The sequence below is a fragment of the Trematomus bernacchii genome, unplaced genomic scaffold, assembly GCF_902827165.1.
Source record: "Trematomus bernacchii unplaced genomic scaffold, fTreBer1.1, whole genome shotgun sequence".
In the NCBI taxonomy this organism is placed as follows: Eukaryota; Metazoa; Chordata; class Actinopteri; order Perciformes; family Nototheniidae; genus Trematomus; species Trematomus bernacchii.
The window spans coordinates 605715-628851 of NW_022987674.1; the positions used below are offsets into that span (position 1 = coordinate 605715).

The 23137-nt window shown below is 40.8% G+C and overlaps 1 protein-coding gene across 1 annotated transcript; it reads right to left on the reverse strand.

Moving 5' to 3' along the window:
- Positions 1 to 2135: 2135 nt before the first annotated feature.
- Positions 2136 to 22671, reverse strand: LOC117487536 (sterol O-acyltransferase 1-like). The gene is made up of 16 exons (XM_034136178.1): positions 22586 to 22671; positions 20372 to 20535; positions 17829 to 17887; positions 14071 to 14219; positions 13148 to 13207; positions 11636 to 11743; positions 11241 to 11520; positions 10321 to 10399; positions 9888 to 9972; positions 9766 to 9811; positions 8666 to 8795; positions 6873 to 6970; positions 6403 to 6501; positions 5009 to 5144; positions 4502 to 4647; positions 2136 to 2926 (listed from the first exon to the last, which is right to left on the reverse strand). Exons 2-16 carry the CDS (start codon positions 20532 to 20534, stop codon positions 2864 to 2866), a joined length of 1701 nt encoding a protein of 566 aa, XP_033992069.1. The 5' UTR covers position 20535; positions 22586 to 22671; the 3' UTR covers positions 2136 to 2863.
- Between the last annotated feature and the right edge of the window lie 466 nt (positions 22672 to 23137).

Sequence of the window (23137 nt, forward strand, 5' to 3'; positions counted from 1 at the left end):
GAGAGGGATCCCTCCTCTGTTGCTCTCCCTGAGGTTTCTCCCATTTTTCTCTTTAAACTCTGGGTTTTCTCCGGAGGTTTTTCCTTGTACGATGTGAGGGTCTAAGGACAGAGGATGTCGTATTGTCATACTGATATTCTGTACAAACTGTGAAGTCCACTGAGACAAATGTAACATTTGTGATATTGGGCTATATAAATAAACATTGATTGATTGATTGATTGATTGACTGTTGAGGAACATGCGATCTAAGTTTGTCTTGAACCTCATTAAGCACTGTGACTGTATAATGACTCAGACTTATAAAACATACCAGAATAAGTCAAATCATATTGATTCATCAATTGTTCACATACTTTATAGACAGTATACACTTCTATAGATCCACTAAAGATCTTTGCAAATTTGCAAATGAATACATCTAAAGCAGGGGGGTCAAACTCAAATACACAGTGGGCCAAAATAAAAAAAATGGGTACTAGTCGAGGGCCGGACTGGTTCAATGTTTATTGCAGAACGTATTGAAATGAACTTATTGCACATATTAAACCTGGAACTAACAAAGCTTAAATTATTGCCTATAAAAACAACATGAAACATTAAATAATCAGTTGCATTCATTTCTTATGGCTCTATCTGCAGCTTCTCCAGAGTCATTTCTCATGAGTACATTTTTCCACAGGCCAACAACAGCTTCAACAAAACTATTCCCCTCAAAGAACAAACCAAACATGCCCTGTTGTCGTGAGAGAAAAAGTGCAGAAGGAAACATGTAAACTCAGTGTGCTGCTCTGTGATGCTAGCTCAGATACTTGGCATCTCATCTTGGGAGCAAGGTCATCAATGTTTGGGGCCAGGCTCTGAGCTGAGGAGACCCTCAGGATGGAGTGAAGGTGTGCGTGCAATATACCAGAGGGCCAGATCTAATAGTAATTAGAAATTATCCTGCGGGCCGAAATTAAATCCACCAAGGGCCTGATTTGGCCCCCGGGCCTTGAGTTTGACACATGTGATGTAAAATAACTAATGAAAGACTGTATCAATACCATTAAGTTGGCACAATGACCATTATATACAACATGTATAATACAAAACAGGTTAAGGCAACATATTCTTGAGTTCTTACACTTTGTCGAGTCTTTACAAAATGTATCAGACACTTTTCAAACTGATTCATAATGAGTTCACAGGACACATAAATGACAGAGTATATGACCCAAATATAAATAAATCATTTCAATAAACAGGTTGGCTCTTAAGTTTTTCCCTGCATCTCAATTTCAAGATAAAGGGACTTGTCAGGAGTTACTTAGTAGTACAGGGTAGCCCAATCATTCTGTTATCTGTACATATGTATACAAATAAGTAGCTGGTAGTTGTTTGTTAATGTATTATGTGTAAATGACTCTGGGGAAGCCTCTCCGTGAGCAGAGGCATCAAAGTGAAGCTTTACTGCAGCGCCACCTTGTGGTCACCGTTTTTGAAAGTGCAGAGTTTTTTCTTAATTGTGCATCTCATTATTCACACATGTAAACACATTATCTTTCACTCTCCCTGCTGTCAAACATGTCAGTATTTGAGTGACATCAACTGTGCATTACCTTTGAGATGTACTCACAAGACAGCATGAACTAATGATCACAAACATTGCTTTTTCCATTAGTTTGACATGGAAACGACAGTGTACTTATGATTTAAACAAAACCCTGTCTGACTGCATGTGCTGAATATCTCACAATACAATCTGAAGCCCTTAGTGCAAGTATCCTTCATATTTAAGTTCAATTGCAGTATTAAATGATTGTGTGTTTCAGCTTCACAAAACTCTCAAAAACAGAACATCTTTCAGATTAAAAAGGGAATTATCTCTGAAGCTAAATTCATGTTCAAACCAGTTCAATTACAAATATTGGGATGATTACAAATACATTCAGCTGTCAGACTATATGAACTTAACTCAGCATAGTTTCCATCTCCATTTAGTTTAAGATTCATTATACAATCATGTCCCAACCTTTTCCAACGCACCTTCCTTTTCCTTTTCAGACAAACCTTCTGCAGTATCTCTCATGAATTTAAACAAAACATCAAACAGCGGCCGTTCTTTTCCAAAATAAATCTATTTGGCGGTGAAAATAAATAACATTCTCAACATACTGAACGTTATCTGTAATACAGTAGTAACTGCACACTGTTAAATATGAACCATTGTGAGTGATGTTTGTATTTCCTGTTAGCCATCAGATCATATTGGCACAAGGAGAGGTTTCACAGCTGATCGAGGCGAACATAATGGAAATGCATCTGGAAATCAAATAAAAGCTCACATGTGATTAAATGTGAGTGTGTCAGTGTGTTGGGATGATTTTGAAGACATAAAACAGGAGAGTAAGGCATCGCTGTGACTTTGCTGCTGGAGTAAAGAACATTTTGGCACTTTATTGGATCTCTTCCATACATTCATACACAGACACATGACCAGGGGCGCAGATCAAAAGGACTTGGGGTGCCTCTGAGATCACAGGGGGTGCAGCAGCAGTAGGTTTACGTGAGCAATAGCGGCCGGCAACAGCAATGGAAAATAGCATTGATGTTATGGTCCCCAATGAACAGATTGTGGCACTTGTTATGTTTTGAAACCAAGCAAGTGAGAACATGTCAAGTTAAAAGTGCAATCCTGAAATATTTCATCCAGTCCAAACCGGACTATGGCAAAGAAAAGCACAAAAGCTTCAAAGCTGTACCTGGGCAGGCTGCTCCGGGGGGGGCGAGTCGGGCGGGAGTAAGCTAGTGTCCATGTAAATGAAACTAGAGAGAACAGACGGTAAGACAGAGGCAGTGAAGAGACCTGGATCACAGCCAATCAGAGTCCAGCATCTCTGTGACAGCTCCACGAGCGAGGCTTCAACAACTCCAAGAATGAAGGCTGAAATAAATACAAAAAATCACATGAAACTCAATCTGTGTCCAGGCTTAAGGTTGGCAAAGCTAACACTCATATTCAGCTGTTCATGTTCTATTGTTTTATGGTTCAGTGATATAACTCCTCTCTTTCCTCCCATTGGTTCTTAGAACAGCAACTTAAACAAGTCCTTGGACATCGACACACATCGAGGCTACTGATTGGATGCCGGGTACAGCTGTGGTTATACAGGGACAGTTGGAGCATGGACTAACTAGTTAATGGTAATAACACAATGTCATTTTCATCGTCTAGTTTTGTGCTGAAAGGAGCTTTTTTTCCCACCACGTCCAAGCAGGGTGGTTGATGTAGACGAATGATTTTAATACAATATTGTTCCTCAATGTCGTAAGATGTTATTGAACACATTTGAAGTGGATTGGAGCAATTCTGTACAAGGAATTTGTTAAAATACGGTAAAGAAATGCTGTTAAATTCAACATGGCCGACTTCCTGTTGGGTTTAGGGACGCGCTCCAATATCGTTTTTTGTTCTTCTCCATGTGTTACATATACCCACCAAATGTCATACACGTAGGACACTTGTACAGATACGTGCTGCGTTTATGCCCTCAGATCTGTGATTGTTTGAAGGGAAAAAATAACAATTTCTACAGTTTCATGACGTCCTGAGACCCGATTTTGTCTCTGCTCTCCCCAATAAGGAGCATATGAGAGTTTAGGTCAGGGGGGTCAAACTCAATTTCATCGCGGGCCACATCAGCATTATGGTTCCACTGAAAGGGCCGGTTGTAACTTTAAGACTATATAAAAATACATATATAAATATTTAACCCTTGTGTTGTGTTCAAAAGTCAATTTTGACCCATGATTTATTTCATCCAATATTGTTTTAACTACATCATAACTAACTTATTATGCATTCATAACCGTACAATCCTGTTGTAATTTAATGTTATGGCCCCAAAACACATTACACCACATATTGCACACGTGCATGTGTGAGTTCAGGTTCAAGTGTTAGTGTACATATTCTTTGAGAAAGGTGGAGTTCCCGTGGGGGGGGGGGGCAGAGGGAGGGGAGATCAGGTGCATGTTGCGAAAAATGATTGTTACAGTTGATGAAGGGGGGGGGGGAGGGGTGTCTAAAGTCAAAGATGAATCTTGATTGGGCCAAATTTGACCTTGAGTCACCCACAACAATTCTGCTGGGTCTCCCCAGACCCCAACACCAAATTATACACTTTTTTTTTAGAGATCTTCAGACTTGGCAAACATTGTCAGAATCAGTTTTGTAGTGTTTATATATTGTTCCGTTATTATATAATTTGAACTTGAAACGGGTCACCCATAAATAACTAAGTCTAGGGCAAATAATTGCAAGTCTCTTCAGTGAGAATGTCACAAAATGATTTTTTTTTTTAAATGTCAAATTCTGCCACATTTTGAAGCAAAAAATTCACATTTTGAGAAAAAAAAGTAAAATCCTGAGAAAAAAGTCAAATTATAAGAAAAAAGGCACATTTTGAAGATTCTGGTTAAAAGTGTGAAAGTGTTAAAGTGCTCCTGCAGGTGTTACCTCCGTCAGAGGGCAGTACTGCTGGGCGTACCACTCCTGAGAGTACAGGCAGAGGATGACCCCCTGACCGAGGAACAGAGACGTCCACATGATCACGTTCCAGATGGGACCTTTCCTCCGGTCGTGCAGGATGAAGTTGAACATCACTGAGAGAGAGAGAGGGAGTATATTACCGTATTGACCCGAATATAAGATGGGTTTCTTTCGTCATCTTATATTCGGGTTCTAGACTTTTCGATGTAATTACAGTCACAACAACAGATCGCGCCAAACGAGTGTTCCCCCAAGCGACGGCACATTTGAACACAATGTGTAGTTTCCTTTATAAAACAAGATTTGGTCTTCAAAAAGGTATTTCTCCAAAAATGAGTCTTGAAAAAGAGGCGTCGTCTTATATTCGGGTCGATACGGTATTAAGATAAATGCAGAGAGACTGAGTTCGACCAGTCATTTATGGTGACTGACATGCAATAATAACAGAGTGGAGAGAGATGAGTTGTCTCTTACTTCCGAAGCACATGAAGAGGCAGAAGAGGACGGGGTAGAAGAAGCCGAAGCAGATGGCGAGGATGTACTCGTGCACGACGGCAGAAACCGTGAACACAAACAACATGGCCGCCGGTCTGAAGCGCTTCCGAGACATCTGGAGAAACAACAGAGAGGACAGAGGAGTCATTAGGGTTCATATTTTTGCACAATTAGCACCAAAGAATTCACAAAGGATCAAATATCACGGATGCTGATGACGATGACCTGAAGTTATATTTTCATGAACAATGTACGCTAGAGGGGGACCAGGAACGTTGTTAAGCTTCTTCTCGACCCTTTTGATCATGAAGGAAACTATTTGAGAATTGATTTTTTATACCTTGAAAGTTTTTTTATTTTGTTTCTTTGTTGTTATTATTATTGTTTGTTTTGTTTCTAACATGTTCAATGAATTGACTAATAAAAAAAACAGTTAGATTGGAAATATTTGAGTAGTTTTACCATACCTTTAATATTTCAGAATATGGAATTAAATAATGTTCATTAAGACAGAATTAAATACGGTTTATTACGGTGATAACTATTTAGATAGACAAGAGGCGCGTTCACACCAAGTACTTTGCCGTATTTAGTGCCGGCACTCAGAGCCCCGGCACTTATTACCCCGGGGCATTTAGTACAGATCGCGTTCACACCGGAGTACTTTTCCATGAGGGAAGATTACGCAAATGAGCCGCTGACGTCACTTTTTCTTCTTCTGCTTTGGGTTTACTGGCAGGCAGCAAACAACTTCACGGCGTATACTGCCACCCGGAGTCCCCGGCCGGAAGTCCCCGGAGTTGGGGAAGGCTTCAGTAGAAGCTGCTGGGACTCCCAGCAGCTTCTACTGAAGCCTTCAGAGTAAATCGCCAGAACGCCGACACCTCCTCATCACTCCACCGCTCCCATGTTTTGTTTTGTGTTGCCATAAGTTAGTCTCTCTGCGTTTGTGCGCTGGGCGAATGCTAATGCTAATAATGCTAATGCCAGGATAATAAAATGGCGGCTCTACAAAACATTTCAGAGTTGTACGGGGCGTGGTTTGCAATTCGCCCAGCCAATCAGAACTGGGGCACTTTTTCCCCCAGGAAAGTACCATCTCTCAGCGGGCACTAAACATGGGGGAAAAAGTTCCCGAAATGAAGTGCTCTTTTTGGTGTGAACGCGACATAAGGGGTACTAACGGAACTAAATGCGAAAAGTACGGTGAAAAGTACTCCGGTGTGAACGCGGCTAAGTAGATAGCGAGATGGCAAACAGATGAAAGTCAGGGATCCTGATCGTTCCACAGCCTATTGTAATCTTTCTGGAGTAGAGCTGTCGTTCTTTATAACATATGTATGCAGTATTATGCAGATATGAGCAGCACTCACCCACAGGATGTCGCGGTACACGTAGCAGTACAGCCAGTCGTGAACCACTACGTTCCAGGTGCGGTAGTAGTTAGCAAAAGAGGTCGAGTTCCACCAATCCTGGGAGGTGTAATCACAATTAGTCAAGTATAAAGTAAGATATTAAGATAAGAAGTACTTTATTGATCCCAATTTGGGAAATGTTTGCGTTGCAGCAGCATAAAAAGACAAGGCATTGTACAATAGAAATTAAAAGAGTGGAAATAAACAATCCAAAATGTAAACATCTCAATGGAAATAAAATGGCATTAAAAAAAGTAGAAAATATACATGTTGAATTACATATTTACAGTAACACAATATAAAGCAGGATATATACATAAGTATGAGAGGAATGGAATATTAAATATTAGATTGAATATCAATGTAAAATGTATAAAGAACATAGACATTTAAATGAAGCTGTAGCTGGCAGAGACAGCAGGAAGTACCTTATAAAACATCCTGTCAGCGAAGCAGAGCATCTCAGCGAAAGCATTGAGCCAGCAGTGGAGGAAGGCGAAGAAACCCAGGAAGAGAACCAGCACTCCTGCAGAGAGAGAGAGAGAGAGAGAGAGAGAGAAAGAGAGAAAGAGAGAAAGAGAGAAAGAGAGAAAGAGAGAAAGAGAGAGAGAGAGAGAGAGAGAGAGAGAGAGAGAGATTACTGTGTGAGGCTCCTCTAACAGGCAACAGGAGAACACATAGTGAAAGAGAGTCTCTATACACGTGCATGGAATGATCGATTAGATACATCATTTGCATGTGGATCCTCAGACTGAGGCAGGTTCACTGGACTATTCAATTCCCAATTTGGGATCAATAAAGTACTTCTCATCTTATCTTTCCACTGCAGGCAGAAGAGGCCCAAACCTCTCTTGCTTTGCACACATCGGACTCATATTATATGACGACTTGTAGTATGTACACCGCTTTGAGTGGTCGTAGAGACTGGTAAAGCGCTAGATATAAACAGTCTATTTACCATTAAGAGTTGTGTTTCTACTCAGGAGTGTGATCAGCATACTTGCCAACCCTCCCGATTTTCGCGGGAGACTCCCGATTTCATTGCCCTCTCCCGGTTTCCTCCCGGGGTCATATTTCTCCCGCATTTCTCCCAATTTCTGACAAAATCAGATTTACTCAGGACTGTTTCCACTCGGACTTTAATACAGCTACACCATTGTTTGGTTTCCATGGTAGCGTAGCGCGCTCAACTGAAAGTCTGGAAGATAGTCACAGCAAACAGAACAAGAATCGACAATTCTACCCTCTGCTCACTCCTTTCCTGTAAAATACAGGTCCAGCCCACACATATGGTGCTACAGGCCGCAAGGCAGTGCACTTACAACTACAATAAGCATGTTAATACATGCTCCGGCGATCCACTAGCACCCCCCCGCGGTGGTTTTGGAAATGCTCCCGATTTCTGAGGTCTCAAGGTTGGCAAGTATGGTGATCAGTTCATTTGACCACATTTAAAACCGGATGGATGCCCTCAACAGGCCAGTTAGAGAACTACAACATCTGGAGGAAAAGAAGGAAATAAATTAAATAAACAAATCGGGTTGGTCCGGTCCAAGGTCTTTCACCAACAATTTCTCTCCCAAACTTCTCCTTTCGAAAGGATTTGATAACAGTGCTTGGACGGGGACCGAGGTCCGGAGTCTCCACCTGCACACGCAGCCATCCTCATATACTGTAGCGTCACCTTGGATACGATTCCAAACAACTCACAGACTGCATCGGGCGCTGAAATGGGCGCCCTATGACCATCAGATCTGACGACGCTGATTGGCTGAAATTATGTTTCGGCGGCATAGTTTACAGATAGCAACAGTCAGCTTGGCTGCTGCTGCGGGCTCCTTTCTTAGCGCCCAGAGGAGAGAGGGTAATGATTTCTGCGGCCAGGCAGGAAACATGTGACTTATCAGTAACTTTTGACATCGTAACACAATTTTAAACGACATTTTATTGTAGATTATACATTTTACTGATACCAACTATATAATATTTACCTTGTTCATTAAAAATAAAAAATAAATATTTTTTTAATATATTTTTAATGACAATCAAACATGTGGGAAGAGGGGGGGGCGGCGCCCCTAGCGCCCCTATGGGCCGGCCGCCACTGATTACCAGGTAGGTTGACACATCCGGGGAATTTGACTTGGTGTCGTGGAGCATACATCAAAGTAAAACAACAATTGAAAAACACAGATAGAGAACTATGACGGTCGGGTGTTACCGGGCAGGATGGAGTTGAAGACGCAGAGTACCATGGCTCGGAGGTCGAACAGCTGCCGGCTGCTGCTGCGAAACTGAGGGATGCAGAGCCGCACTAACACGTAGTACGCATAGAACAGACAGCCCAGCACCTGAGGGGGGGGGGGGGGGGGGGGATCCATCATGATCATAGAGTCTTGGCTCTTCTGGGGTCAACGTCTGGGTGCCAAATCATAGCATCCCATCACCCCAGTCCTTCCTGTCTCCCACCGCATCAATTACAACATGCTGGTCCTCACCTACAAAGCCCTCCACCATCTGCCCCCCCCCCCCCCCCCCCTCTATCTCACTAACCTTCTCACCCCCACGGCCCCTCAGATCCACCGCAGCCGGTCTCCTATCCATTCCCACATCCAAACTCTGCAGCATTGGGGACAGAGCCTTCTCAGTGGCAGCTCCCAGGCTCCCTCCCCTAAGATCTTCGTGACTCTGAGTCCCTCACACTCTTCCAGTCTCGCCTCAAAACCCATCTCTTCACCTCTGTCTACCCATAAGCGCCCCCCCCCAATACATTTCCTGTTGCCTGTCTTTGTTTGTCCACCCTCCCTTACACTGTAGAGCAGGGGTGTCAAACTCAATTTCATCGCGGGCCACATCAGCATTAAGGTTGCACTCAAAGGGCTGGTTGTAACTTTAAGACTATATAAAATATACATATATTTAATATATATAAAATAATGTATTATATAACATGATTGCCTCTGCATTGGATTATTATCGGATAGGGTAATAACTTCATAATTAACTACGTCTGAAAGCAGAAGTCTACGGAAAATAATTGCAAGTCTCTTCAGTGCGCATGTCACAAAACAAGATGCATCGTGGGATATGTAGTTTATGGGCAACGTGCTTCTGTAAAGCGGCACGTAACCGTATAATAAACGTATTATATTCTTTGCAAGCTCTTGCGGGGCCACATCAAATGAGGTTGCGTGCCGGATTTGGTCGACAGGCCTTGAGTTTGACACCCCTGATGTAAAGCGTCTTTGAGTTCATGAGAAGCGCTATTTATAAATATAATTTTGTATTATTATTATTAACTTTAGAATATGAAAGAGGTACCTGAAGGAGCTTTGAGGCCACGTAGCTCCACCTGATCACCGGGTTCCTGCGTTAAGAGAGAAATAAGGTTTGATCAAACACATGATCTGCTGTGAGGAGATATTTAATATGAATAGTGTTACCTGGGGTACTTGTCTCTGTAGATGAGAGTGGGTGCAAACAGGAAGTAGAGATACTGAGAGACCTGAGGCACCACAGGGCCGGGGCCTATAGAGGAGAGACCAGACATTATGTACTTTTTCAAATGTAAGGATGTCAAAGACCACATCAACGTTCCCACACCTTCTTAAACATTTTATTCAAGGACTTTCCAGGCCCTATTCCCTTTATTTCAAGTACAATTTGTTCCTGCTATCCAGATCTGCAAGACGTTTATGTGAAAGGGAATTGGGAAAATAAAGAATACAGAACCAAATGACCTCCCCTTGTAATTCTGACCACTCTTGTTACGTTGAATTAAGACATTGTCATTTGTAATATTATTCAATGTAATGCCTTTTAAGTGTTTTTAGGAAACTCTAAAGGACACACAGCTGTCTCTGAAAGGTGACGTACTGTTTTTTTCTTTAGCCCAGCTCAGGACTCGTGGGACGTTCTCTCTGACGAAGGAGTGGGCTTTCATCATCAGACGCACCTGCAGTTACACAAATAATAGAACAGAACTGCTGTTACAGACTGATCATGTATTTATGATATCTTGCCTTTCTTTAAGTTAATAATGAAGGAATCCTGTAGTCCCTCTTGCTCATGCATCGACCTCGTTGCTGCTGGAAGAACATTGAAAATCTCCTCGCTTTGGGACTAATAAAAAGCTGAGCTGCTCTTGATATGCGTACTGAATATCTCGGCTAAACACCTTCTCTTCACCAAAGAATCTAAATACAGTCGTCAGCTTCTCCACAGGTTGATTGGATAAAATAGGTGAAAATAGAAACTGACGAAGACGCTGTAAACATACTTTTTATACTGAACTAAATAACCATTTTTAAGCCTTTTGACATGCGTATTTATCATTTATTTATCATACTAGTGCTTTTAGATCAAGTGAGCAATAACAGCTATGTTTCTAACATGACATCAGTAGTAATATTATACTATTAATACTTTATTATTAATATTATTATTATTATACTAAAAATGCTTTAATATACAATCCTAGTGAATATAAGCATAACGTACATATTAAAGTGGACCTATCATGCTATATTTAAATGATATATTGTAGGGCCATACCTATACAAGGTATATTTATACATTTTTTGAACTGCAATAGAACATAAGCATAAGATGACATTACATACAGACGATGATAAGTCAATCAAGTAATCACATTTTATTTATATAGCCCAATATCACAAATTACAGATCAGTCAGGGAGCTATAAAAAACTCCCAAAGAACATTTTTAAAAACCTCAGAGTACAATCCCTCTCCCAGCAGATGTTTGCAGATGGACAGACGGACATCTGGTCTCACCTGCTCCAGGATGACGATGAAGCAGGAGGCGGGGGGGAAGCTGTTGGTCAGAACCACAAACGTCGGCAGGAAGCCAACAGCCAGCGCCTGGAAGAGCAGGAACACAGAGCCCAACAGGAAGCTGCAGAACTGAGGGTGAGACCCCCTCTGGGTCTGAGCCCACAGGTGGAACAGACTGTAGGGAACCAGCAGAACCGACAGGAACATGCAGATCCACGTGCACACCACCAGGGGGAGCTGTCCGAACGCATACACCAGCAGCTCAAAGTGCAGCACCAGTCTGAGGCAGAGGGGGAGGGGGAGGGGGGGGATGCCATCAGAGTACAAGACTTTATGTTTCAAATGATTATCTGATCATTAGACACGACATTACACACAGCAGACTTCTCCTTTACCTGCCTTCATCTATGAAATCCACCAGCAGCGTGCTGAGGATGAAGAGGATGAGCAGAGCGATGAACATGTGGTAGATGGTCCTGATGTGGTTCACCTCAAACAGCTGGCTGAGGACAAACAGAAGCATGTGATCAGAAGCAGATCCACTGAGAACATGAGGGAACCCTTGAGATGCTGCCTTCAGGGTCCACAACAACAACACCTACTACTCGTTAAGCAGTATTTACATTGTTACTCTACCTATGTTTCTATAAAGGGAAGATGTGTTCACCTACTTTTGATACATGCTTTTTAAGAGGATCTGTACCAAACAAACAATGTGTTAAGTATCTAGAATACGATTTGAAGGCTGTGATATCTTTGCAACTCCACAATTCTAAATATTTTGCTATAACGATGTACAGCTGTGGGACTAATAGAGAGGCGAAGTCCCTCCCTCTCCGGAGACCTCCATGGGACCTTATTTCAGAAAAAGTATGTATTGAAGTCAATGGAGAGAGAAAGATTATTAAAAAAATAAAATGTGTGGTAAAACTGTGAAGTAACACTTTGTTTTGTGTGAAAGCGCTCAATGAACTCCATCTCCCGTCTCGCACCACACACCCAGACGGCCGTCACGTTGGCACATTTCACTTCTTTCTTTCAGAATGAGGCGGAAAGTATTAAAAGAGGTGAAAATCACTCCAAGTCTGGGCATGTTGAGAGCTGGACATACACACAAGGGGAATTAGTCGGTTCCTAAGAGCCAGCATGCGGGACCGGGACTCTGGGATTTGTAGTCTTTCTAGTTGCATATTTTTCATAGTCTTATATTTCAACAGTTTTACGACAAACTGTGACTTTTTTGACATGGAAATGATTTTTTACGATTGACAAACATCATATGTGTAATTCGTGGCACAATTCAAACGGGATCGAGAGATAATCTTTCTCTCTCCATTGACTTCAATACATATCTTTCCCGAAATAAGGTCCCATGAGTCGGAAGTAGATGGGCGGGACTTCACCTCTCTATAAAGGGTTTCTGATTCTGATTCAGACCTGTGTTAGTTGCAAAGTTACCACATGTGGTAAAGGCGAATTCAAACTTGCACAAACCTTAAAGGATCGTTTCTGAAGTGGATATTCTGAAGATGCTATGGTACTTAATTTGAGTCTGTGAAATAGATCATTGTGGAACAATCTAACACTGTCATATACTTACTGATGGTTTATTCATTGCCAGTTTTGTGTTTAGCTTTGTTAAACCTGCTATAATCTTGTGTTCATCCACCTTATTGTCCCTAACTGTTCATGTATTTTAAGTTGTTGTTGAATGGGAGCACATTCCTCCTTGCAATGAGCCTTTCACAAGATTAAAGAAGTAGTGAAAGCGCCTGTAGCTGATCACCACAAAGACCCAACAGTGCTTCTACTCCTCTGTCTCCATTATATATATATATATATATATATATATATATATATATATATATATATATATATATTTATCTCAGATCACAACCGTAACTTACTCTAAGAGGGACCGGCGACTGACGAACTGCTTCCCCTCACCGTGAGGAGGCCGGAAATACCTGAAGGGAAACACACAGTAGATATACTTTAGACGGAGAAAAGGTGTGTGCGACCAAGAGAGAAACAGGAACAGATTGTCTTTACACACATCTATAGAGTGGTGCAGTGACGAGTCCTAAAACCCGGAAGTGAGTTAGCATTTGACCACTTACGGTTCCCTCGTCTCAGAGTCAATGGGAGTTAGGAAAATATCTGGAAATAAGGTCTGTGGTTTTGAGACACATTGAAGAGACGGATCACGTTTTGTTCTAGGACATTAAATCCATCAGCAGTGACCCCACTGGTGATTTCTGAAGAGTTGACGTGTCTGAAAAACGATGGTTGTTACCAAGTGGCTGAATAGGACTACAGAAGTCGTGGAGGCCGTTGTACGTCATTACGCCGAACACGTAAACACTCCTCTAAGTTAGTTTGCCCTGTTCTGCTTGAGAGCAAGTACCTGCCTCCTGCTAAGTGTTCAAACAAACGCTTCAACTCGTTCCATTTAGAATCTGTGTGTTTGAATATGGATCTGAAGTTGGCGTGACGTTGAAGTCGTGCTGCTGGACTCGCCTGTAGTTCCTTTATAGCATCACGTTAGCATTTTGCTTCTGGATATTATTTTGATTCGAACATTATAAAAGTAGGGTAGACATGTGGAGATTATCCGGCTGAACAAAACGTGCATTTATCAAACAGGTTCGTTTTCCACAGATCTTATTTTTTACAATATTCCAAAATCCTCTGGAGAAATCCCGTTGCTTTTTTGTCGAGGGAACCAGCAGCTTCCTTCAAGGTCGACCTACAAAAACACGTCATCACTGCACCGCTCTATTGCAACCTCAAATAAGACTTTGACAGGGAGGAAGGAGAGCAAAGGCACCTGAGTTTGCTCCTCTCCTTGTCGGACAGCGGGGGGGAGAAGGAGGCGGGGAGAGGAGCAGACTCCAGGCTGGACGACTCCTCCATCAGACTGTCCATGAAGTCGTTCACGTGGCCGTCCAGCTGATGCATCAGGTCGCTCTTCAGGTGCTGAGGAACACAGCAGAGGAGAAGCAGGTATCACTCATAGTCTGCAAATACTTGACGGATTATGTGGAATATTTTTGAGTTAAATGTGAGAAGGAACATAGCTACAGATTTCATTTTGAGAGATTTCAAGAGACAGGATTTTACACGAGTTTCCCTTGAGCACGGGCCAAATAATGGCCATTAAAGTGGACCTATCATGCTATATTTGAATAATATAGTGTAGGACCATACTTATAAGTATAAGGCATATTTATACTTTTTTTTTTTTTCAAAATACCAAACAGATCATGCATTTTAGCCATGCCTCATTTCGCTCAATTTGACAATTTCTAGCTCTGTTTTAGCAAGGGCAGATTCAGTGAGAACAGCACCACCTACAGGCCTGGCATATGTACTACAGCGTCTCCAGCGCTTTGGAACGGCAAAGGCCGTGGCTGTCTCCTCCTGATTGGTGGAGTTGGCCCAATAGCCGTAGCGCCACCGTCCTGACGTCAGGACAGTGTTCAAATCTGGATCAGTTTTTATCAGATCCGTTGCAGCCCCTTTTTTAGAGATTTGGGCAGTGGCGGCCGGTGGTCTTTTTTTTTGGTGGGGCTCTTGACGTACCGCAAGTGACCTACCCGGGGGGTTTCCCCCCGAATTTTTTTTTCGAGAAATGACCCCTTAAATGATGACTTCTGGTGATGTTAGAGGGGGGGGGAAGGAGAAATCGAGGCTTAAAAATATGAGAAGACTGATCAATACCTCCATAATCTTCAGTGTGGAAAATATTATTTATCAACCTGAACATCTACTACTTTACCAGGAATTTGTGTTCTCAGAACTGGTCTGTTTTTTTCTTTCTTAAAACTGTTCATGTTTTATGAACCAACACCTTCACCAAGTAGCTTTACAGTGAACTGCATGTGAGATATAAAATTAATAGCATCTTTTCAGTAGCATTAATTATAAATATTTAAGTGGTTCAATACAAGTCACTACAGCATTTCAAACTGAACTGTGAATAAATGCAATTTAAAAAAAATAACCACAGCACAAAATGTCATAAATTGTGTTTTTTCTTTGTTTCTCTGAGGATTATTTACAAACAGGCTTATTTACATATATCAATAACTCAGAAATGAAAAAGCTACATCGTCTAACACGAACAACCAGTTAGCATAATGATAATATATGTGTTATGTACAATGTATCTGGCAAGGCTAGAGCAAGAAAGAACATAAAGTTTGCAAAAGGTTTAAATAACTTCAAGTATCTGTCTTCAGATTACGTGGAGGTTTTAGTCCGATGGGAAGCAGATTTTAAGCGACACCGAAGATAAACCAAAAATGTGGTGGAGCTGCAAACCGTGTAGTGTTGCTGGGACAGAACAGGAGCTATAACCGTTGGAAAATACATCACAGACAATGCAACAAACGTGGAGACAGAACAATCACTTCTGTGATAAATGCCCACTTATTAATAAACTTCTAACAACCATGGGAAACCTCCTCTCTACATATAAAGTGATATCCAAGCATGGGAAACAAAAGACAGCATTTACCTGTTTGCATCCAGCTAGCCAAGCCTTTCTTGTGTACCAGCTACTTGTGAAGCCTCGTGTATAAATGTTGTCTTTTTCACGAGATTGCTGCGATATATTCAAATCGGGTTGGTCCGGTGCAAGGTCTTTAAGCAACAATTTATCTGCCAAACTTCTCCTTTCGAAAGGATTGGAGATTAGCTCTTGAACAGAATTAGGCGCGGACCGAGGTCCGGAGACTCCACCTGCACACGAAGCCATCCTCATCAACTACTGCGTCAACCGGATACGAGTCACTGTCCAAACTACTCACAGACTGCACTGGGCGCTGACATTGGCGCCCGGTGACCGTCATCTTTGACGACGCTAATTGGCTGAAATTATATTTTCGCGGCATAGTTTACACGTTACAGATAGCAACAGTCAGCTGCTGGTGGCTGCTGCTGCACTGGTTGAAGGCTCCTCTCTTAGCGCCCAGACGAGAGAAGGTGCATGGGCAAGGCCAGGCAGGAAACATGTGACTTATCAGTAACTTTAGACATCGTAACACAATTTTAAACGAGATTTTATTGTAGATTATACATTTTACTGATACCAATTATATAATATTTACCTTGTTCATTAAAATAAAAATAAAAACATATATATTTTTTTAAACATATTTTTTTTTTTTTATTTTAATTTTAATTATTATTTATTTTTATCAATATGGGAAGAGGTGGGGCGGCGCCCCTAGCGCCCCTATGGACCGGCCGCCACTGGATTTGGGTATGGAGGAAAATAGAGAGGGTTGTGTTTTCTGACACTTGGTGAGTTCCCTGGAACACCGGGGACACATATTCATGTAGAAAAGACGTACAAAAGTGCATTTTGCATGATAGGTCCCCTTTAAGTAAAAAGATGTTTTGAAAATTGTCATGAAAAATTTGATTTCAATATAATCATTTATTTTAATTTCAACGGTCATGATTCAGCTCATCTCTAGTAGGGATTGTAATAATTTGAATAAACAGCAGCAGTTATCATTCATAGTCTGCAAATACTTGGAAGGATTCTGTGGAATATTTTGGTGTTAAATGTGACAAGGAACATAGCTCTAGCTATTTGATCTGTTGTATGTCCTATATATATTCATGTTGCTCTGTTGGAGGAGCCTGTGACTTCAGTTTGTCATTGCCATATCTACACTGAAGCTCATGAGCACGTGATGATAAACACTTGAAACTTGACCTACAGAATTCATTTTTCCACACCGATCAGGAGAGAAGAGACATGATTTGACATTAGTTTCCCTCGAGCACAAGCCAAATAATGCATGACTTCAAGAGGGATCTTTTTCTGGTAAAAAAAAACGTTTCAAAAATTGTCATGAAAAATGAGATTTCAATGAAATCATCTATTTTAATTTCAACGGTCTTTCTTTCTTTCTTCTTGTGTCTTCAGGAGAGAATCAATATCTAATTCAGCTCAAATCTAGAAAGGATTTAGTTTGATAAAAAGTACTGAATGTAATGAATGTCTATCTGATTGAAATAAAGACCCCGTTAAATCATAAATGAACTCAATCATTAAAAAAATATATGCATAAAAGACACGTGATTAACTTAGGCATTAGAAGTAGCCTGTCGAAAACAGTGAAATATCACCCTGAACACTTTCATCCAAGTTTAGTGTTTGTTATCTAATAATAATGCATTTCTAAAGATTAACTTAGTGGAACAACTGCTTGAGGTAAAAACAACAGATAAATCGTCCATAATATTCTAGAAAATAACTAAACACGAATCATTTGAGTAAAAAAACTTTGTCTACAAACAGTAAGATAATACTTAAAGCAACACCATCTAAAATAATGTCATATATTATTATATATTGACTTTATTTGCACAAAACTTGAGTGCTTTTTTATATTTTAGCTACATGTTGCTGACAATACTTCTGTACCTTTTCAGTAAGAATTTGAAAGTAGGACTTTCACTTGTAATGGAGTAATTTGACATGAAGGTATTGGGACTTTTACTCAAGTACAGGATCTGAATACTTCTACCACTGAGCATTTTATTAATGTAAAGTACTGCGTCACTAACCTCTGCTTTCCTCTTCAGCTGCAGCTTCTTGCTGATCACATGCTCCACCTCAATTATGCCTGTGAAATTGGAAAGAGAGCAAACAAGATCTGAGCATATCAAAACTAATTATTGTGTTGCTTTTAATCATACGAAGCCAGATTAAATTAAATAACGACTTCTCCAACCTTATACTTTTCTCCAGAGTGCCGTGGTTCATTGTTTATTCATGTGTTTCAACGGCATTTACCTACCGCTGCAGTGCTGGCTGCTCTTCCACGGGAGTGTATTCTCCCGTTAGCTCCGGGTTAGCTCACACGGCTCTAAAGTATTCACTGTCTGACTGTCACACAAGCAGCTGATACATATCCCCAGTTCCCCTTAAGTGAATGTGTGTCAGTCTGAATTGACGCTGTTTGGCATCACAACGCTGTTATGAAAGTTTCTCTGGTATAACATGGGTGATGTTAGCATAGCAACCGAAGCTAAACTGACTACTTGCTAAGCCGTTTTCGACAGGCACTTTTTACCGGCGTATTTTTCATTATGATTCTACTTGTGATAGTCGGACATGACAACCTGTACAGCCCATGTATTGATTCCATCCGATAGCTGCTATAATAACAAACAAAACGTCTGCCTGCTCTCCACAATGATCAATAACAGCGAACGGATGGTCAAAGTAAGGTACAAATAAACAGAATCACACGAAGCCTGGTTAGTGTTGCCTGACTTTATAAAGCGTGTTTTTTTTTTACAAGTGTGTGGTTGCCTTCTAGTCACTTTGCTCAGCACTACTGCTTGTTACAACTTTTATTTGCCGTACTCGCCTTAACTGTTATCTCAGGTTAATCTCGCCCCCCTCCGACGTAAGCGTGACGTATGCGGTTCTTGCTTCTACACGGACAACTTTTTGGTGCTCGAAACGAACCGGATTCCGGAGTTTAGAGGCTGCTCCGCTGCGGTGTGAACAGGAAAACCCGGTGCTTTTCAAGCTCCAGCTCCGAACCAGCCCTGAAACACCGTTGGTGTGAATGGGGTATAGGAGGAGATTCAGGTGATAAGGTTTTTTTTTGTCCTATCGGTTTTGTCTAAATGTATTTATGCTGCTTTTTATATATGTATTGATGAACAGCACTTTGGTTAACTCTGTTTTTAAATGTCAGAATCAGAATCCCTTTACTCGTCCCACAGAGGGGAGATGTACATAGTTACAGCAGAAAAGAGCCAAAGACAGCTTCATGTTACCTAAGAATTTGTATAATACAAATTACACAATTTACAAAATACACATCCTGTAACAGTTCTGAGGATTTATTGCAGTTATTAACGGCATATATATATTGCACATATTGCACATAGTTGGTATAAAATGTGCTATAGAAATAAAGTTGGCACTGATTTGTCAGGGAGAATGTACCAAGAGTCCTCACTTAGACTCAAGAGAAGAACCCTCCACACTGTCTGTTTTTAAATCGCTTCTGAAAACCCACCTCTTCTCCTGAGCGTATTGACATCTTGGAGATTGTTGCTTTTATTGCTTTTAAATTGTCTATTGTTTTTACTTGTACTTGTTTTATGGTGTGTGAGCTGAGCTGTGTGATGTTTGTTTGTTTGTTTATTTATTTGACTGAACAGCACTTTGGTCTGGAGTAGGGCTGTGCGATTATGGCAAAAATCATAATCACGATTATTTGGGTCAATAATTGATATCACGATTATTCATTGACTTTGAAAAAATCCATTTATTGAACTTTAAAACAAATACAAATAATAATTTGAACAGTATCTTTCTAACTGTTGATTACCCTGAACGTATAATTCAACTGAAAAACCAATTCAAAAATAAATTATACATTTAAATAAATAATATCAAAATAATAAATACCAATAAACAAGATCAACAAATATTTTGGAGCGCACTTCCCCAAGCTACTAAACATATATAAATATGATAAATACAAATAAATTAGACCAAAATTAATTAGATCAAATATGTTGCAGTGCACGGTCACAACCTAGCAAATTTTCGTAATTGTGGCAGGCCAAAATCGTAATTGCGATTAAAATACGATTAATTGCACAGCCCTAGTCTGGAGGTTTTAAATGCTTTATAAATAAAGCTGTATTGTATAGTATTGTAACCTTAAAGGTGGGGTAGGTAAGTTTGAGAAACCGGCTCGAGATACACTTGTTGTTATATTCCATGGAATGCTCTTAACATCCTGATAGCAATGAATATCTGAAGTGCTTTGACAAAAAATCCATAAAAAAATGTCATCTGTGGAAGCCGTGGTACTGTAAAAAGCACGACCAATCATCTGAGCCGGCCCGGCTAAAATAACTGGATGGCCTACCTGCCTGTCAGCCTTCCATCTGTGCACAGACTTATCTCGTGCCCTCATTGGTCATGTGCACGTTCTTGTGTGTTGGAGGAGGGGCTCTGTAAGGAAGTGGCAGATTTTCTCCGGTTGTGTATTTTCAAATTCTAGCGATCTCGAGCCGGTTTCTCAAACTTACCTACCCTACCTTTAACTAAACTTATACTTGAATCTGTTTCTCACCGTTGCTGGTAGCATGGCTGACTCCGTTGCCCTGCTGCTGCTGTTCTGGTTTCCTGTCCCCGTCCAAAGAGCTGAAGGATCGGTCCGGGTCCGGGGAGGTGGGGGGCGTCTCTGGTGATCTGCAGCGAGACCGGAGGACACCGCCATCTTCCCCTCTCTCCATCCTGACAGGAAACAACACATTTAGGGTCAAAACAAAGCAGAATCAGAGGCTTCCTCATCCGGCTGCTCGAGGAGCCAGCAGGTGGAGGAGTAGAGTCCAGAGTGTTCAATGAGACCGTCCATGGATTTACCTGATGGATAAATAAGGAAAATACATGCAAAGTAACAAACATATAATTTTTATACCTGCAGTGGCGGCGCCAGAGCATTTTTGTTGGGTAATCTATGGTAGGGCTAACCCATACAGTGGTGGTGCTCAAGTCAGTATTTGCAATGTAATTACATACACACTATATCGCCCCCCTTGACAGTGAAACGCCACGCGTGAGGTTTAGATTATTTCCCTGTCTCAATCAAAATGGAACTGTATGAAATAAAACGGCACATTTGTCTTGTAGTAAATAAAAAGGGATCACTGTGAACGTGACGTATGATAGTACACGTTGAAGATCCAATGGGGATACTGAATGACGGTTCCGATTGATCTCAATCAGTAATGCATGACAGATCCAACGTTGCTCTGATTGGCTGTAGGTCTATTCAAATTGCATTCGGAGGCATTTTGATCTGACCGCGGCCGCGCTGATATTATAACGCCAGAGAATTTCCACACCTTTAGTGTATAAAACTCCCCCACTACTTGGACTATTCCTTGCACCCCTCTTATAGCATAAGCCCGAATGGTCTCAACCATATTGCATCAGTAACGTGCACTTGTTGTTACAGCAGGATCAGTTTGTGTGCTGTGGACACGACCCGTATATTTTCGCAATCCGTGTTCTCAACATTTAGCATTTCGCTTATTATGTAATTGAATTTGCATCACTTTTCATGGTGGGGCTAAGGTGGGGCTAAGCCATTTCTTGGTATGGCTGTAGCCTACCCCAGCCATACCCTGGCGCCGCCACTGGATTTACCTGATGGAGAAATAAGGAAAATACATGCAAAGTAACAAACATATAATTGTCATGATCTCAATTCCCAACAACATATATGATTAATCTTTGCAAATACTCTCTGCTACATCACATTAGACACTGAAAATCATTTGTGTTTTTATGACAAATACTAAAATAAAGACATGGGTTATCTTGAAAAAACTAAAATGAAACTATTTTTCATTTTTGAACTGATTTTCAATTTATTTTCATTGTAAGAGCATGTTTACGAGATAAAGTATGTTGTACTTGTTCTAGTACTCAGATCTTGTACTTGAGTAAAAGTAGAAGTACTCATATATTGTACTTCAGTAAAATTAGAAGTACTCTGATCTTGTACTTGAGTAAAAGTAGAAGTACTCAGATCTTGTGCTTGAGTAAAAGTAGAAGTACTCAGGTCTTGTACTTGAGTAAAAGTAGAAGTACTCAGATCTTGTACTTGAGTAAAAGTAGAAGTACTCAGATCTTGTACTTGAGTAAAAGTAGAAGTACCAGAGTGTAGGAATACTCTGTTACAGTAAAAGTCCTGCATTCAAAATGTTCCTCAAGTAAAAGTAGAAAAAGTATTAAATACATGTAGTGGAGTAAAAGTACACCATGTACCTCTGAACTGTAGTGGAGTAGAAGAACACAGTAACATCACATTAAAATACTCAAGTAAAGTACACACAAGTGTGAATATGAATATGAAACATGTAAAATGACCCACAGCACAGAATAATTATAGGTTAGTATTTTAAAATGTGGTAAATAATATTTGGTTTAAAAGAAAATGAGCACCTGATGCTACCATCACCTGTGAGGGAATGCAAAGTGTTTTGACTAACAAACAAGGCAAACAAATCAGAGTCACATGACAGCCAGCAGCAGACAGGAGGCTAGCAGTTAGCTCTGATGCTAATGACAGGTTAAGTTTAAATCAGGAGCTAACGGCAGTTTTAAAGCGAACAGGTGAACAGCCGTTAGAAAACTCCTATTCTGCCGAGAGACACCAACGGCTGCTAGCTCTGACACATTAGCACACTTGTTGACGTTAGCTAAGGAACAGGTTGCCAGAAGAAACGATAAATGATTAATTAAAAGGCTTTATAACGAGGTTCTGAGACATACTCACTTTAAAGCACCGGGGAGCCTCTTTTTTAATCCGCCTCCTCCGTTTAGAGTCAGTCAGACAGAGAGCGGAGGACCACCTTCTCTCCGCTGTATCAACAGAGGACATGATGAGCAGCGCTGCGCCATCTGATTGGTCCAAAGTCTCTCCTCCTTCTGACGTCATCAGCATTATTTTAAGTTAGTTTCAGGTATTTAATAGCAGCATACTAAAGACACAAACTGACAATATATTACAAATATAAAATTAATAAAAATGAAGGGCCAAGGCTTATTCCTTTACTTCTATTTTTCTACACAGTTTGGTTACATTTGTATTTCCCATTGATTTAATAAATTTAAAAAAGTCAATAGGAAACCCACCAAAATTCCAGCTAACCAATCAGAGCAGACTGGGCTCTGGTTTCAGACAGAGGGTGAACAGAGGTGCTGCAGCACAGGCAGTATGAGAACAATAAAGAGCTTTCTGAACATTAAAGCATGGAGACATGTAGAGACACTACATACTGATATACACCTGAACATCAGCAGGAGAGGACTCTTTAAAGTAGAGACA

Coding starts and splice junctions, on each gene's coding strand:
- LOC117487536 (XM_034136178.1), bottom strand. CDS start 20,534: ATGGAGAGAGGGGAAGATGGCGGTGTCCTCCGGTCTCGCTGCAGATCA. Junction 11,744..13,147: donor AGTCGCCGGTCCCTCTTAGA/GTAAGTTACGGT, acceptor GTTTGTCCTCAG/CCAGCTGTTTGAGGTGAACC. Junction 5,145..6,402: donor TGTACCGCGACATCCTGTGG/GTGAGTGCTGCT, acceptor TTGTTTCTCCAG/ATGTCTCGGAAGCGCTTCAG.